General features: G+C 46.5%; 1 protein-coding gene across 1 annotated transcript in view; it reads right to left on the bottom strand.

Moving 5' to 3' along the window:
- LOC140716954 (complement C3-like) overlaps positions 1-16,225 on the bottom strand; it is a 61,895-nt gene extending 45,670 nt beyond the window's left edge. The window contains exons 1-6 of the mRNA XM_073030142.1: positions 16,084-16,225; positions 13,504-13,708; positions 8,391-8,568; positions 5,255-5,325; positions 3,564-3,652; positions 551-633 (exon numbers count right to left, since the gene is read on the bottom strand). Coding sequence (XP_072886243.1) covers positions 551-633; positions 3,564-3,652; positions 5,255-5,325; positions 8,391-8,568; positions 13,504-13,708; positions 16,084-16,145 — 688 coding nt within the window. The 5' untranslated portion in view covers positions 16,146-16,225. The remainder of the gene's footprint in view (positions 1-550; positions 634-3,563; positions 3,653-5,254; positions 5,326-8,390; positions 8,569-13,503; positions 13,709-16,083) is intronic.
- Between the last annotated feature and the right edge of the window lie 1,418 nt (positions 16,226-17,643).

Genomic DNA, 17,643 nt, shown 5'->3' with positions numbered 1-17,643 from the left:
TCCCTAAAGTGTAACTTAAAGGTTGAGCCATTGTTAAGGAAGACAAATGCAAAGTAAATGAAAGGGATAATATATGAGGAGCGTTTGATATCTCTGGACCTGCACTCACTGGAGTTCAGAAAAATGCAGGGGATCTCATTGAAATCTCTAAAATATTGAAAGGCCTAGATAGGGTGGACGTGGAGAGGATGTTTCCTACAGTGGCACTCTGCCAACAGGACCAGAGGGCACAGCCTTAAAATAGAGGGACATCCATTTGGAACAGTGATGAAAATGAATTTTTTTAGCCAGAGAATGGTGAATCTGTGGACTTCATTGCCATGGATGGTTGTGGAGGCCAAGTCACTGAGTTTATTTTAAGTGGAGGCCGATAGGTTCTTGATTAGTAAGGGCATCAAAGGTCACAGGCAGAAGGCAGGAGAATGGGGTTGAGAGGGATAATAAATCAGCCATGATGGAAAGGTGGAGCATACTCAATGGGCCGAATGGCCTAATTCTACTCCTATGTCTTACAGTCTTCGCGCCACGCACTGTAAGGGGATGAACTCACCATGCTTCTGAACTAGGAACTTCTTCAAGCCATAATATTCAGAGTTTTTGCTGACTTTTGCCCGTATTTGATACATGCCATTCCTGTAAATTAAGAAATCAAACATGACATAAGACTGCTTCATTAAAAACACCTGTGTCCTAGTTGTATTGAAGGGTGTTGAAATTGAAATGTTGAGCTATAGTGAGATATAGTGTGTAAAGTGCTCCATAACAGCTGACTGATAAGGAAACAGTGCAAACTGTTACGAGTGGTGGACACACCCAGACCCATCATGGGCACAGCTCTCCCCACCGTGCCCACGTACAAGAGGTGACGTCTCAGGAAGGTGACATCCACCGTCAGGACCCCACCACCCGGGCCATGCCCTCTCTTCAGTTCTGCCACCAGGCAGGAGGTGCAGGAGCCTGTAGACCCACACTTCAATGTTCAACAGCAGCTTCTTCCCCACTCCCCACATCATGAACCAACCAGAAGAATCCTAGTTCTATGCTTCCTTCAAATTGCATTAATGTTGCTGACTATTTTTAAAATTTTGTCACGTAGATTTTGCGTTTTGTGACTGTCACGTTTATAATGTACAGAGACGGTGCTGCAAAAAGGTCATTTTCCTTTATTCTCCAGGGAAGTGTGGCCATGACAATAAACTAGAACTTGAACTGGTCCCATTTTAGTTTGCAAACACGAGGAAATCTGCAGGTGCTGGAAATTCAAACAACACACACAAAATGCTGGTGGAACGCAGCAGGCCAGGCAGCATCTATAGGGAGAAGCGCTGTCGACGTTTCGGGCCGAGACCCTTCGTCAGGACGTGTGTTGTTCCCATTTTATTCTCCCCACATTCACACAAACTCACCCTGGATTCTACCCCTCACCCACACACTGGGGGCAAGTTACCAATTATCCCATCAACCTGTACATCTTCTCGTTGCAGCTTGAGATGTGGGAGGAAACTGGAGCATCCTGGAGTCACGGAGAATGTTCAAACTCCGCAAACAGGCAATGGAATTGAACCTGGGTGTCTGGGGAAGAGGCAGAGATTCTATCCATTGTTGCTCTATGTCATGTTAACACTGTTTCTCTCATCACAGACACTGCCTCATCTGATGGGTTTTATTTCAGGTTCCAGCTCTGCAGTTTACTTTTAGATCTGAAATGATTTACAGCTCTCTGACACCACGTCAGCTGCTGGAAGAGCCTTGTTGAACACAGGGTTGTTTTTGTCAAGAGCTTTGCTTCAAAGGGCATTAACCATGACCACACATCTCTTAAGTGTCATGTAAAAAGAGATTTCCCAACCACATTCACTGGGAAGCACTACAGAGCCATTGCCTCACAGCTCTGGAGACAAGGGTTCGATTCCGACCTCCAGCGCTGTGTGTGTGGAGTTTGCATGTTCTCCATGTGACCACATGGGTTTCCTGTGGATCCCACACCCCGAGGACATGCAGTGTATGGATGAGGGGTAGAATCTAGGGGGAGTTGAAGGGAATGCGGGGAAAATAAGATGAATCAATGTGGCTGAAAGGCTTAACGCCACCTCAGACTAGATTTCTGTTTCTCTGGTGTCATTAAGCTTATTTTTGTTTTGTAAACTGTGTATGATTTATGTTAATTTAAGCTTCTGTCAATTTATGTTCCACAACGTTTGCTTCTGCCAAAAAATAACTTTCTTGACATTTATGTATGCCTGCCTATGACAATAAACATGAATGGTGTTATTCTCTTCCCCTGGGGGGAAAATCTAAGTATTCACCCTATCTATGCCCCTCATGATTTTAAACACATTTTGATCTTCAACATTCATCCCTTCCCAAATAAATAATGCTGAGTGGATGGAAGAGTTTGGGTACTGGGTCTCTGTCCTGGTCTTCTGCAATTTCAGAGTCAAATTCAAGTTTATAGTCATAATCACAAGTACATACGCACGCAGGTGCAATGGAAAACTTACTTGTAACACCATCACAGACACAAGGCATTATATAGCAGCATTCACAAGAAAAACACAAATTGAACATGAATCATACACATTTTTACAAGAAGGAACAAAATTAGAATAAAACAGTCCATTTTAATGCAAAGTGGTCATAGTGTTGCTAGAAAGAGGCAGTGAGTAGGGTTTTCCATCACTGCCTGGTATGGAAACTCCATTCACAGGACACTAGAGGCTGCAGAGAGTGGTGGACTCAGTGAGGGCCATCACGGGTACTGCTCGCCCTTCGGGTTATTGAAGGGAAGAAGCTGCTCTTGAACCTGGTGGTGTGGGCCCCTGCCCGACGGTGGCTGTGCGAAGCTGACATGGGAATTGTTGATGACTGCTGTTGTTTTCTTGAGGCAGCACCTCCTGTTGATACTACTGATGGTGGGAGGGATGTGCCTGTAATGTATTGGGCTGATTCCAGTGCTCTCTGAAACTTCTTACATTCCTGCACATTCAAATCACTGTACTGTACCCGACCATGATACAGCCGGTCAGGACATCTGTAGAAGTGAGTGCTCGGTGACATGGCAAACATCCATAATCTTAGAACAGTACGGCGCGGTATAGGCCCTTCGGCCCACAATGTTGTTCTGACCCATATAAACGTACTCCCTTCCTCCTACGTGGTCCATAACTTCGCGTTTTTCTTTCATCTATGTGCTGATCTAAAAGTCCCTGAAATATCCCCAATGTACCAGCCTCTACCACCACTCCTGACGACATGCTCCAGGAGCTTCAAATTCCTACCCCTGACATCTCCCTCCACTCACCTTATTTCCTCTGGATTTGGCCATTGTCGCCCTGGGAGAACAGTGCTGTCTACTAACTCTAACTTTGCCTCTTACCATCTTATACCTCACTATGAAGTTACTCCTTGTCTACCTTCGCTCCAAAGTCCTAGCTTGCGCCACCTTTCCGCATAAGACCTGTAACTATCTATGAATGTAAAGACACTGCTGTGCCTTTCCTTATGATTACAGGAGGTGCAGATTAGAGAAATACATTCAGTGAAGCCAGTAGGTGGAACCTTACATTTCAGACTTAGAGCTGATCTCCCCAGTGTGAAATGAACTGGATTCATTTTGCCCTTCCAGAGTTGACAAGACACGGCCATCTGAATCCTGGAAACACAGGAGGACACCTACAGTTCATTGATAACGGAGATCGATAAAGATCAACACTACAGAGGGTCAACATAAAAACAAGGTTAATCATTACAGTCGAGATGTTGCCACTAACCAGCTCTGATTCCAAACCGGGCTCCTCGGTGGCTGTGAGCTCTGCATCGGCAGAGTAGCACACCAGGTACAGCCACTGCCCAAGGGCTCCAGAGACCCAGGTTCAATCCCAGCTGTTCCTCTGTGGGGGTGTTACACGTTCTCCCTGTGATCTGAGTGGAATTCCCCTGGGGGTAATACGTCCACGGGACTTTTGCAGACCAATACCGTAAATGATGAAAAACGTGAAGTGCTGCACTCTGAAAGGTCAAAGTAGGGTAGGACATGTACGGGAAATGGCAGGGAGTGTTGGCAGAGGGACCTTGGGGTGCAAGTTCATAGGTCCATGAATGTGGCTGTACAGACAGATATGCAATGAAGAGGCAAGTGGGAGATTTGCCATCATCAGCTGTGGAACAGAATTAAAGAGCTGGAACTTCATGTTACAACTTTTAGAAAGCATTAGTTCAAAGTTCAAAGTAAAAGTTATTATCTGAGTACATACATGCCGCCACGTACAAACCTGAAGTTCTTTTTCCTGAGGGTGTACTTAGCAAATCTATAGGGCAGTAACTGTAAACGGGAACAGACTGTGCAAATACAAATATAAATAAATAGCAATAAACAACACAACGACAGTATTGCATGCAGCTCCATTTGGCATGTGTGTTGCGCTGGAGAGGGTGCAGAGGAGATTCACCAGGATGTTGTCTGCATGGGAACATTTTAGTTATAGGGAGAGATGGGAAAAACTTTTCTTGTTTTCATTGGAGTGGAGGAAGTTGACCTGATAGAGAGATATAAATTTGTGAGGGGGATAATTGTGGGGTACAGAATCTTTTTCCCATTGTGGAGTTGTCCAACTAAGAAGATATAGATATAAGGTGAGAGTTAAAGAGTTTAGAGGGAATCTGAGAGGGTGTATTTTTCACCCCAGTGGATGGCTGGAATCTGAAATGCACTGTCTGAAGGAGTGGTGGAGGCAGAGATTCTCACAACATTGGAGAAGTATCTGGACAAGCAGCTGACTCACCAAGGCCAAGGAAGTTACCAACTAAATGCAAGGAAATGGGATTGGGGTAGGTAGGTGCGATGGCCAGCAGGGACACATTGGGCTGAATGGCCTGTTTTTGAAGCTCTATGAACTCTACAACTGTGTCCTCTTGGTTCAAGATACATTCAGCCTGTGATGATTGGCTTAATTCTGTTGAGTATAATATAATACAGTAGATAAGAAGGTAAACCAAGAGGTTTCAGAAGACATAGAACATAGAATACCCCTTCAGCCCACAATGTTGTGCAAGCTCTGAATTTGCTCGAAGATCATTCTAACCGTTCTCTCCAACAAAGGGCCATAGATCTCCATTTTCCTTTCATCCATGCATCTGTTCAGAGTCTGTTAAACATCCCTATTGTATCAGCCAACTGAAATATTACTGTAAAATATTGGTTATTCCACAATAGTTTAAGACCAGATCAAGGAAAAACAACTGGACCACAACTTACCAATACTTCAACGTCAACCACGCAGTTTATTGGTTTCATTTCTTGATCGAATGTAAAGATTTGATAATGTACTGCAAAAAAGTATAATTGGAAATAATGTCAATAAACAGGAACTTGTCAATGCAGTGGGGAAATTTGAAGATGTTTCTTTATTCAGTAGTGTTCTCTCTAATTTTGTTCACAGCTACACAGACCAACCATTGCTCTGAGTTGGAAATTTTTACATGGCCTGAAAACTGCACACCTCTTTGTAATAACATTATATTTTAAAAATTCCAGCCGCGTGGCAATAAAGGCTATGTGTGAGGGAGCATTTCGGTTCCCTCGTGACCATGCAGCTTAGAGGAACAGAGCAATTCAGTGAACAGACTCATAAATTCATCTGATATCTGCCTCTGAGTCACAGTTGTGGGCCCAGGAAGGCACCAAATGCCTTCCCACTGTATTAGAGTCAAAGAGTTATACAGCATGGAGAGAGGCCCTTCTTCCCAACTGTCCACATCGACCAAGAGTCCCCGTCCAAATGAGTACCATTTAGATAGATAGATAGATAGATAGATACTTTATTCATCCAGCCATCAAATGCCAGCGTTTGGCCCATAACTTCCTAAACCTTTCCAATCGACGTGCCTGTCCAACTCCCTTTTAAAAGTTATTATTGTACCTTGTTACCAGACTGGAGGTTCATTCACAATGAGTGTCGCTGTAGGTGCCTGAGTGAGGCGGGGCTATGACGTCCCATGGCAGCCTGCTGCAGACTTAAACTGGGAGGGGGAGAGAGGGAAGGAGGGAGAGAGGGAGAGAGAGAGAGAGAGTGGGAGAGAGGGGGAGAGGGGGAGAGAGAGGGAGGGAGAGGGAGAGAGGGAGGGAGAGGGAGGGAGGGAGAGGGAGGGAGGGGGAGAGGGAGGGGGAGAGGGAGGGGGAGAGGGAGGGGGAGAGGGAGGGGGAGAGGGAGGGGGAGGGGGAGAGGGAGAGGGAGAGGGAGAGGGGGAGGGGGAGAGAGAGAGAGAGAGATATCCAGTTTTGTTGTATCGTGAATGGGAGTTCCATACTCTCCTCTGCCCAAAAGATTGGGTTAATTATTGTCACGCAGTGCTCAATGGAAGTGTGACTGTCACTTCGTATAATCCATGTGTGGATTTGTTGGAGCGTCCTGTGGTATCACTTTTGTTGGCCCCTTACCTGGAATCGGGGTGCTATGTGGTAACCACTTGAAGACGATACTCCTGTGACTGTCACCTAGTGATATTTCTAAGTGGATTTCAGACAGGATCTTCAACGACTATTATTTCATTTTACTAGTGTGGAACCTGCAATTCTTTGTATCGCCCTCTCTCTATGTAAATTCTATATGGATTACAAATCTCTCTCCCATCATCTATTCCATGGGTTACCAAACCTTTCTACTTTGCCACCTGAATCTTACGACCTTAAGAATCGTTCCTAAGCTTGGAGCCACACTGATGTATACGCATAATACTGTTAACTTCTGTTTATCTTGTTTAAGTTACTGTATTATAAGTAGATACTAATAAAGATACAGTAGTGGTTTTAACATTAACACCCAACTCAGTGTGTGAGCTATTGCTGCTGGTACGTAACAGCCTGTCGCAGACACCTTCCCTGACAGCTCATTCCATATGTACACCACTCTCTGAATGGAAAGCTCCTCTTAGATCTTTTCCCTCTCACCTTAAACCTGTGCCCTCTAGTTCTTGATCTCCCAAGCCTGGGAAAGAAAGAGAAACAAGAGCACTATCTCTTGCGAGGAGGAGGAAGAGTGTATAACCGCATTCCAAAGCTGAGGGGGAGGGACAGAAATAAGGTAGCTTGATTTCCTGGGGGAAAATGTGAGTGGAATCACTCTGGTGTACAAAATAGGAAGGCTGAGGATGGACTTGTCACAGAGACACTACCACAAAGGTTCAGTAGGCCACTCCAGGGACTCTCTCATCAGGAGAAATTAAGTGGAGTTGGGTCATACACCAAAACATATCTATTTAAGGTGAGTGGAGGAAAATTTAGGGGAGACAATAGCGGTAGTTTTTTTTATACGGAGAGTACTAATTGCATCAAATGCACTGCCTGGGTTGGTGGTAGATGTTGATATAATAGGAACCCTTAAAAGATGCTTGAGTAGGCATATGGATGTAAGGAAAATGGAGGTTTATGGGCTGTGTAGGTAGGAAGGGTTGTATTGAAAATGGAGTTGGTTTTTACTGGTTGGCACAACATTACGGGTCAAGCTGCCTCTAATGATTCTGGGAAGGAAAGGCTTAATGTATGAGAAGTGTTTGATGTATCTGGACCTGTACTTGACAGGCTTTGGAAGAATTAGGGGCAAGTCTCTTTGAAACCTATTGGATGCTGAAAGGCCTGTATAGGTTGGATGTAGAGAGATTGTTTCCAGTTGTGGGAGAGTCTAGGACCAGACAGCACAGCCTCAGAATAAAAGGATGTCTCTTTAGAACTGAGATGAGGAGGGACTTCCTTAGCCTGAGGTGATGAATCTGTGAATTTGTTGTCCCAGTGGGCTGTGGAGGTCAAGTCATTGCATGTATTTAAGGCCTGGATGGATAGGTTCTGATTGGTAAGGGGGTTAAGGGTTATGGGGAGAAGGTGGAAGAATGGGGTTGAGAAAAGAAAATTGGCCACGATTCAAAGGCAGAGTAGATTCTTCAGGCTGAATGGCCTAAATATGCTCCTACATCATATGATCTTATGGTCTTCTAACTACGTACGTCCCCTCAATCACTACACTTCCATGCTGGAAACATCTCAATATTTACCCTGTCAAGGATATATGTTGGTTCGATAACACCACATTCTTCCAACTGATGTGCCTGTCCAACTCTCCTTTAAAAGTTATTATTGTACCTGTCCCAGCCGCTTCCTCTGGCAGCTCATTCCATACACACATCACCCTTTGTATGGAAAAAGTTGCCTCCCAAACTCCCCTTCGGTTTTCCCTCTTTCCCTACACCCTAAACCTGTGTCATTCTCCTGCGCTCCAAAGAATCCAAAGGGTCGAATGTCATTACCCGTTGGGGTAGCGAGGAGATTGCCCGCCCTCTGAAACCAGCATTACAGTAAGAATAAACCACGGGCTTACACCTGAAGTTGTCGTGTTACTTACCATTTTCATTAGGAGCATAAGTGGGTTTATCAGTCACTATGTAGATAAAGTAGGGTCGTGATCTCAGCTGGATGGGAGCCTTTCTGGTCACGTTGAATGGTGGGGAGAGTTCAGCAACAAGAGTTGCGTACTGCGCTCCATAGTTGAAGTTCAGGTGAGCTGTATTCCCTGGAAGAATCTGTGGAAGTAACGTTGGGTGGAATTATTCGTGATACAACTTACGCCCATGGAGGCAGATCAACAGCGTAAGGCTCCAGGGTCTAATCGGAGATGTGACATCTAATAGTGCAGCTGCCTCCCAGAGAACCAGGTTCAATCCTGACTTCGGGCACTGAGTGTAGCTTGCACGTTGTCCGTGTGTGTCATAGAAATGTCGTATCATACAGTGTGGAAACAGGCCCTTCAGCCCTGCTGGACCCTGCTGTCCCTGTGTGTCATAGAAATGTCGTATCATACAGTGTGGAAACAGGCCCTTTGGCCCTGCTGGGCCCTGCTGTCCCTGTGTGTCATAGAAATGTCGTATCATACAGTGTGGAAACAGGCCCTTTGGCCCTGCTGGACCCTGCTGTCCCTGTGTGTCATAGAAATGTCGTATCATACAGTGTGGAAACAGGCCCTTCGGCCCTTCTGGACCCTGCTGTCCCTGTGTGTCATAGAAGTGTCATAGCATACACCATGGAAACAGGCCCTTCGGCCCTGTTGGTCCCTGCCAAGGTTCCCATCTGAGCTGGTTCCATTTTTCAGCAGTTAGCCCATAGCCATCTAAACCTTTCCTATCCACATAATGTCCAGGTATCTCTTAAATAATGTTAATGTACCTACCTCAACAACTTCCTCTGGCAGCTCATTCATTACATTGACCACCCTCTGAGAGAAAATGTTGCTCCTCAGGTTCTTATTAAATCTCCCCCCCACCCCCATCTTACACCAATGCCCTTTGGTTCTTGATTCCATAACCCTGGGGAAGTGATTGTGTGCATTGCCCCTGTATATGCCCCTTGTTATTTTGACTATCTCTCATTCTCCCACACTCCAAGGTATAAAGTCCCGACCTGCTTAACCTCTCTCCCTAACTCAGAATGGCTTCCTGCCGCATTCCAATGACGGGAGTTAACTAGCCACTGTAAATTGCCCCTGCAGGAGGTGGGAGAATTGGTGGGGGTTGTGATGGAGAATATTACAGGGATGCAACTTGAGCAATGGGACTGATAGATCTAGACGGGTTGAATTGCCTCCTTGATGCCTGAAAGAAATGTGAGGTGCTGAGGCAGGGCTGATTCCAAAGAAGAAAGCCTTTATGACAGAGGGTGAGCTTCGAGGAGTGGGCTGGAGCTGAGGTTTCTGGAGGGCGTTGTCACCCATACCAAGGAGGCAGATAAAACCCCAACAAGGCATGTAGACCTTGCTGAGGGTCTGAGTTCAAAGAAGGAATTCCTATTTTCAAATAAATATAGTCTTTCAGATCATCTGTGCTTACACTATCTCCTATAAATCAGAAGAAAAAAATCTATTTTCTATTTATTTAGAGACGCAGTACAGTAACAAGCCCTTTCATTCCAATGAGACCCTGCGGCCCGATTACACCCATGCGACCAATTTACCCACTATCCTGTACGTCTTTGGAACGTGTAAGGAAAGGGGAGCACCCGGGGCAAACCCATGTGACCCAGGGAGAACGTACAATCTCCTTTCTGACAGCGGCAGAACTGAGCCCGGGTCACTGGCACTGTGGTAGTATTACACAAGCTGCTTCACTACCATGTTACCCAAGTTGCTCCGGGTAACTCAGTACCTCAATGGATCACTCTTGGACAATGAGGGACGAATGGGAGAGGGAAAGACCATGCCGAATGGTACAGCAGGCACAAAGGGGCCAAATGGACTATTCCTCTTCCTATTTCAGTTGTATCTCATTGGCTTGGTTCCATCATCCAAGATCCCCATCTTCTCACAGCTCCCATTGGACAGGAGATACAGAATCGTGAATTCCCACACCACCAGATTCAAGAACAGATACTTCCCCTCCGACACGCAGTCCCTGAACAGAACTGTGCAACCCCGACCTTTGCAAGGCAACAGGAAGTGCCATTACCTCCCAGCTCCAGAGAACCAGGATGCAATTCGACCTCTGGAGCTGTCCACGTGCCTGTTCTCTCCGTGATGGTGCGGATTTCACCTGCAGAGTGTGGTCCCCCCACGTCCCTACAACATGCATGTTGGCTAATTGCCCCAAGTGTGGGTGAGTGGTAGAATCTAGAGGGGAGAGGTAATTAATAGGCCAGGCGAATGAGAATGAAGGCTGACAGGGTATCAAGGAGAGGTGGGATGGGACAGGTGAGGGTTGGCATGAAGCCAACAGACTAAAAGATGTCCTTTTGGGTTGTGGTAAGGAAGGATTGATGGGGCACAGTACAGAACAGTACTGATGAAGGGTTTCATCCTGAGATGTCAACTGTTTTCTCTTTTCCATAGATGCTGCCTGGCCTGCTGAGCATTTTGTGTGTCTCGCTCTGATTTCCAGCATCTGCAGATTTTCTCCTGTTTGTCACAGTACAGAGAATATTTTGCGCTGGAGAGTCCAGAACAGGGAGGAATGCCCAGCAGTACTGGCTAGACCATACATGGGAGTACTGTGTACAGTTCTGGTCTCTACACTATAGGGAGGGTGAGATTGCACTAGAGAGGGTGCAATCCGAGAGCGGGGAATGACCTGAAGTTTGGACATTTTAAACGCTGGGTCAGATTGAAAAGTCAGGATTTGGGTCCAGAGGCTGGTTCAGCTCCCTGCTCTGCTAGTTTTACTCATCTCTGCACTGAACTGAGGCTGTGGTCTGCAACTAACGGGCTCTTGGACCGGCTGCGGTGATGACTGGCTTCGTGGCTGTGAACTCACTTTCTGAACTTCAGTTCTGAATGCTAGTTGCTTACTTTTATTATTTGCTTTTTTCCTGCACATTGGGTTTTTTTAATGGGTTCCATGATGTTTCTTTGCTTTTGTCACATGGTGTGAGCAGAATCATCTGCAGCTTAATGTGAAAAAGACTAAGGAGCTGGTGGTGGACCTGAGGAGGGCTAAGGCACCGGTGACCCCTGTTTCCATCCAAGGGGTCAGTGTGGACATGGTGGAGGATTACAAATACCTGGGGATACGAATTGACAATAAACTGGACTGGTCAAAGAACACTGAGGCTGTCTACAAGAAGGGTCAGAGCTGTCTCTATTTCCTGAGGAGACTGCCGGACGATGCTGAGGATGTTCTACGAGTCTGTGGTGGCCAGTGCTATCATGTTTGCTGTTGTGTGCTGGGGCAGCAGGCTGAAGGTAGCAGACACCAACAGAATCAACAAACTCATTCGTAAGGCCAGTGATGTTGTGGGGGTGGAACTGGACTCTGACGGTGGTGTCTGAAAAGAGGATGCTGTCTAAGTTGCATGCCATCTTGGACAATGATTCCCATCCACTCCATAATGTACTGGTTAGGCACAGGAGTACATTCAGCCAGAGACTCATTCCACTAAGATGTAACGCTGAGCGTCATAGGAAGTCATTCCTGCCCGTGGCCATCAAACCTTACAACTCCTCCCTCGGAGTGTCAGACACCCTGAGCCAATAGGCTGGTCCTGGACTTATTTCCACTTGGCACGATTAACTTATTATTATTTAATTATTTATGGTTTTATATTGCTATATTTCTTCACTATTCTTGGCTGGTGCGGCTGTAACGAAACCCAATTTCCCTCGGGATCAATAAAGTATGTCTGTCTGGCTGTCTGTTGTTGTTGCCTGTAAGGAGATGAATCTCAAGGTTGCATACAGTGTATGTACTTTGTTAATAAATGTACTTTGTGTTGCTTGGATTACAGGACTGGCCACACTGGAGCAACGGAGGCTGAGGGCTTGACCTGATAAGTGTAAGATTATGAGAGGCAAGGATAGGATAGGTAGTCAAAATCTTTCTGCCATTCTAAGAGTATCACAAAGTAAAGGGTGGAGGTTTAAGGTGACAGGATAGAGTTTCAAGGTGGATCTGAAGGGTAAGCTTTTCCCAAAGAAGCGTATGACCACCATGATGTATGGAAGGTGCTGCCGGAAGAGGTGGTGTTCATTAAAAACAGGATAGAATATATTGTGCATGGCGTTAAGGGTGAAGAGTCAATGAAATGGAAGAATTATGGCACATGTTTACAGAGTGATACAATAAGGGTTATTATAAAAATGGATGTTTCTGACTGAAGAAGAAATCAGCTCTCTGCAACAGAACCCTGACCTGGGCTGGACAGACTCAGATCGTCTCCTCTGGCGTGGCAGAGGCTGGGGGATGGCCTGGCAGAGAGTCTGTAAGATTATGAAAAGCAAAGATAGGGTAGGTAGTCAGCATCTCTTTCCCGGGGTCCAAATATCTAATTTCCCTATAGTTGTCAGAATCAGAATCAAATCACTGACCTATGTTGTAAAATTTATTGTTTTGTGGCAGCAGTACAGCAAGATATAAAAAGATATGATGCTACAATAAGGAACTTAAAAACTGTGCAAAAGAGGAACAGTGAGATTTCTCCCCTCCTCTCTTTTTGCACTCCCTATTCTCACCCCTCTTCTCCACGCCTGCCTATCACCTCCCTGTGGTGCCCCTCCTGCTTCCCTTTCCCCCATTGCTCACTCCTCTCCTATCAGATTTGTTCTTCTTGAGCCCTTTACCTCTTCCATCTATCACCACCCAGCTTCTTCCCCCACTAGCCCCCTCACCTGGTTTGACCTGTCACCTGCCAGCCTGTACTCCTTCCCCTCCCCACCCAACTTCTTATTCTGGATTCCTCTCCAGTCCTGAGGGAGGGGCACCGCCCAAAACTGTTCACTTGCCTCCGCTCTTACTGCCTGACTTGCTGGGTTCCTCCAGCATTTTATGTGTGTTGCTAGTGAGATAGTGTCCATAGGTCCATGGTCTGATCAGGAATCAGAGGGTGGAGGGATTGTTGAGTGTATGTTTTCAGGTTCCTGTACTCCTCCTTGATGGTAGTAATGAGAAGAGGGCATGTCCCAGGTGGTGAGGGCCCGTTGCTGACCAAAGGAAATGTGGGTGTGAATTCCGGCCGATACCTGGAGTAGGACTGATTACCTTTGCATGGATCATTTGAGTGAAGTTGTTCCTCGTGCTCAGCTCCACCCTGTACTTCTCCGAGAAGGTCCGAGGATCCATCGCCTCCTCCAGTGGCTGCTCAAAGTAGATGGTGACTGTCACGTTAGTGGAGGACTCAAAGACTTGCAGGGCGATGGTGGTGTCCAGGCCAACATGAACAACACTGGGGGCGGTGATGAGGTACCTGCAGCGGACAGGGTGCCACCACAATGAGGAGATAGGCAGCTGCCCCGGGGTATCAGCAACACTGTAGATCACCTCAGACTCTGCCACGCACAAAATGCTGGAGGAACGCAGCAGGTCAGGAAGCATCTGTGGAAAGTTGATGTTTCGGACCAAAACCCTTCATCAGGATTGGAAAGGAAAGGGAGCAGAGGCAGAGTAAGGTGTGGGGAGGGGGAGGAGTACATCTGGCATGTGCCAGGTGAGACTAGATGAAAGGGATCGTGGGTGGGCAGGGAGGGGGACGAGGTAAGAAGCTGGGCAGAAGAGGGAAAAGTCAAAGCAGAAGAAATCTAACAGCAGAGAGGGTGGACCATGGGAGAAAGGGAAGTAGGAAGGCAGGTGAGGAGAAGAGGAGGGATGAGAGTGTGATCAGAATGCACAAGGAGAGAAGGATGGAGGGAGGAGGGAGAAATTACCACACATCAGAGAAACCGATGTTCATGCCATCAGGTTGGCTACCCAGAAGGAAATACGAGGTGTTGCTCCTCCAATCTGAGTTTGGTCTTGGTGTTGGAGTAGAGGAGGCCATGGACAGAGATGTCATGATGGGAATGATAAGTTGAATTGAAATGGCCGGCCTGGTGATATTGCCTTTTGCAGCGGATGTAGTGAAGATGCTCAACCAAGTGGTCCCCAATCTACATCAGGTCTTGCTGATGTCAAGGCTGCCACAGCAGGATCCTCCGATCTGTGTTGGATCTCACCATTTGCATCGATTTCCATCTGGGTCATCTCCAACCCGACAGCATCGGTTTATCTAACTTCTGGTAGCTACTCCCGAAACACCAACTGTTTCTACCTCTGTATAGATGCTGCCTGATCATCTGACTTCCTCCAGCATTGTGTGTGATTTCCAGAATATGCTGAATCTCTTGGGTTTACCAAGGACCACTGCACCGCGGGTGAGCTGACTGTGGTAACCTTCCCCAAAACCGCGAAAGCTCCCTGTAAACACCACGTGCCCAGTTCCACGAAGACTTTGATAAGTGGAGAGACAGAAGAATGGCCTGATGAGATGATAAGATGAGATCTATCAGGTGGTTTGTAACCCAGGGATCTCCTGCTATTGCATCTGACTCCACCACCTCTTCCAGCAGCACTTTCCAGATATCAGCCACCCTCTGTGTGGTTATATAATGTAACATGTAAGCAAAGTAAGATTACACGGTGATTCAATATTGGTTGGAGTTACATCAACTCTCTGCGGGAAAAAACCCTACCCTTTTAAAACTCCATCCTCTCACCTCTGACACAGGTAGGGGAGATTGTCCGAATCATGTCCCTGTGGTAGGAGCATACAAAACAAGAGGGCACAGGTCTAAGCTGGAGGAATGAGTTTAAAGGGAAACTGAGGGTTGGGTTTTCTTTTGCGCAGAGAGTGGTTTACATCTGGAATGTGCTGCCTGAGGTGATGGGGGAATCGGATGTTTGCTGTTCCTCCAGTTTTCTGTGTGTGCGCTCAAGATTTCCATTGTGTGCAGAAGCTCTTGTGTTAATGAGACACTGCCACTCTGCAGCTGAGCTGACTCCACTAATTCTCCCTGCCACAGCCCTGCATTTAAATGCAACCACGCCATTAAAGCGGCATTTTTCTGGGCGTGGCACCGAAGGATATGGTCCTAATGTGGGCAAATGGGATTTGTGTTGATGGGCAAAAATGTTGTCATTGGGATGGAAGCAGGGGTTCACCAGGATGCTTGCTGGATTACAGGGCACGTGGTGTAAGGATATTGCACACACTGGGTTGATAGGACAGACAGTCAGTGTCTTTTTCCCAGGGTGGAGATATCTAATAATAGGGGGCATGTAATAATAAGGGGAAAGGGGTAAAGTTCAAAAGGGATGTGCAGGGCAGGTCTTTTACGCAGAGAGTAGTGGGTGACTAGAGATGGTGGATGCAGATATGATAGAGGCTTTTAGATAGGCAGGGCGATATGGCCCATATGTAGACGGAATGGATTAATTTAGTTAGCTGTTTAATTGCTAGATTAATTAATTTGACACAATATTGCGGGCTGAAGGCTCTGCCCCGTGCTGTACAGTTCGATGTCTTTTGCAGACTGCATTAGTACACGTCATAGAAATATGAACTCATACAGCACACACGCTGGCCCTTCAGCCCAACTGGTCCATGTTGGCCCATCTAAGCTAGTCCTTTTTGCTTATGTTTGACCCTCAGCCGTCTAAACTTTTCCTTTTCGTGAATCCATCAGAAACATCGGTGGTTTCCCTCTCTGACTGGGGCCTTTCTGAGAGCTGAAATCATATTCGGACTCCTCAGCCACATTTCCAGCTCCAAAGCAACCGTACGACAGCAGGGCTCAGGATACTTACGAAGGTTTCTGCTCAGTAACAGCCGGGAGCCAACAGGCAAGGATAATCATCAGTGGTCTCATTTCGGAAGGGGTTCCTCCGGCAGCGATCGACTGTCTGTGAGCAGTTCAGGTGGAAGGGGGGAGCTCGGTGAGCGAGTGAGTGCTGATGGTGAGTTACTGATTAATAGTGTCCTTGCCTGATGGTCCAATGCTTTCTGTCTGTTTAACCCCTCTTCACTCAGAGAGCAGTGCAAGTGCGGAACGAGCTGCCTGCAGAAGTGATAGATGCGGGCTCAGCAGCAACATTTAAGAGAAGTTTGGATAGGTACACGGATAGAAGGGGTTTGCAGGGTTATGGTCAGACGTCGGTAGACAGGACTAGCCAGAAGATTAGGTTGGCATGGACTAGATGGGCTGAAGGACTCTTTCTGCGCTACAATACACTTGGGAGGTGGGATCAGTAGGGTCGTCACTTGACCCCATCTATTCATGTTCCACGTTAAGGTCTTGGGAGTCAAATGACATGTCCCTAACTCTGTTGATGATATGAGACCAAGTGGGAGTGTGAGTAGATATGAAGGTATAAAGTTGCTTCTGGAGGATTGATACAGCATGGAGACAGGCCCTTAGACCCAACTTGAGCATGCTCTACAAATTCAGAAGTCATAGAGTCATTCAGTTCAGACACAGGCCTTTCTTCATGGGGTTTTTGACCAAAACTTTCCTATCTAGTTATCTGTCTAAATGTCTTTTAAACATTGTAATCATACATGCCCGTCCTACTTCCTCTGGCAGCTTGTTCCATCGACCCATACTCTGTAAGAAAAAAATTGCCCTTTGGGTCCACTTTAACCCTTTCCCCTCTCACCTTAAACCTATTCTTTCTGATCCTAGAGTAGAGTCACAGAACACTAGAGCACAGAAATAGACCCTTCGGCCCATCTAGTCCCTGCTGAACTATTAATTGCCTGGCCCCTTTGACCTGTACCCAGACTATAGGCCTCCATACCTTTCCCACCCATGTCCTTACCCAAACTTCTCTTAATTGCTGAAATCGACCCTCACCCTACATCTGCTGGCAGCTCATTCCACACTCTCACACCCCTTCTGAGTGAAGTTCCTTTACATGTCAACTTTCACCCTCAATCCATGACCTCTAGTTCTAGTCTTATCCAGCTTCAGTGGAAAACACTTCTTTGCATTTGCTCTATCTATACTCGTCATTATCTTGTATACTTGCATCAAATCATTCTCCAGGGCTCTAGGAAATAAAGTCCTAGCTTTTTCCTATAACTCACGTCTTCAAGTCCTGGCAACATCCCATTAAAAGGGGCAGCAGTGAGATAAAAGGGAGTGCAGGAATCCGCACTGGGTGACCTTCTGATCTCAGTTAACAGATAATCAGAGTTTTACTGTACGTCAGTTACAGTGAGACAAAGTGGTGCAGAATATGGGTCTGTAGTTCAATCGTCAGCCAGCAGGTGGTGGTGGCGTGCTTTGTTGGGCTTCACCTCGCCTCTCCGCAGCAACACCTAGAGATATTTACATAGCGCTGTTCACTTGGAGAACCATCTCAAGG

This window comes from Hemitrygon akajei, chromosome 2 (genome assembly GCF_048418815.1).
Source record: "Hemitrygon akajei chromosome 2, sHemAka1.3, whole genome shotgun sequence".
Taxonomy (NCBI): domain Eukaryota; kingdom Metazoa; phylum Chordata; class Chondrichthyes; order Myliobatiformes; family Dasyatidae; genus Hemitrygon; species Hemitrygon akajei.
Note: the sequence above shows the minus strand (reverse complement) of the source record. Positions and strands in the feature narration are given on the sequence as shown.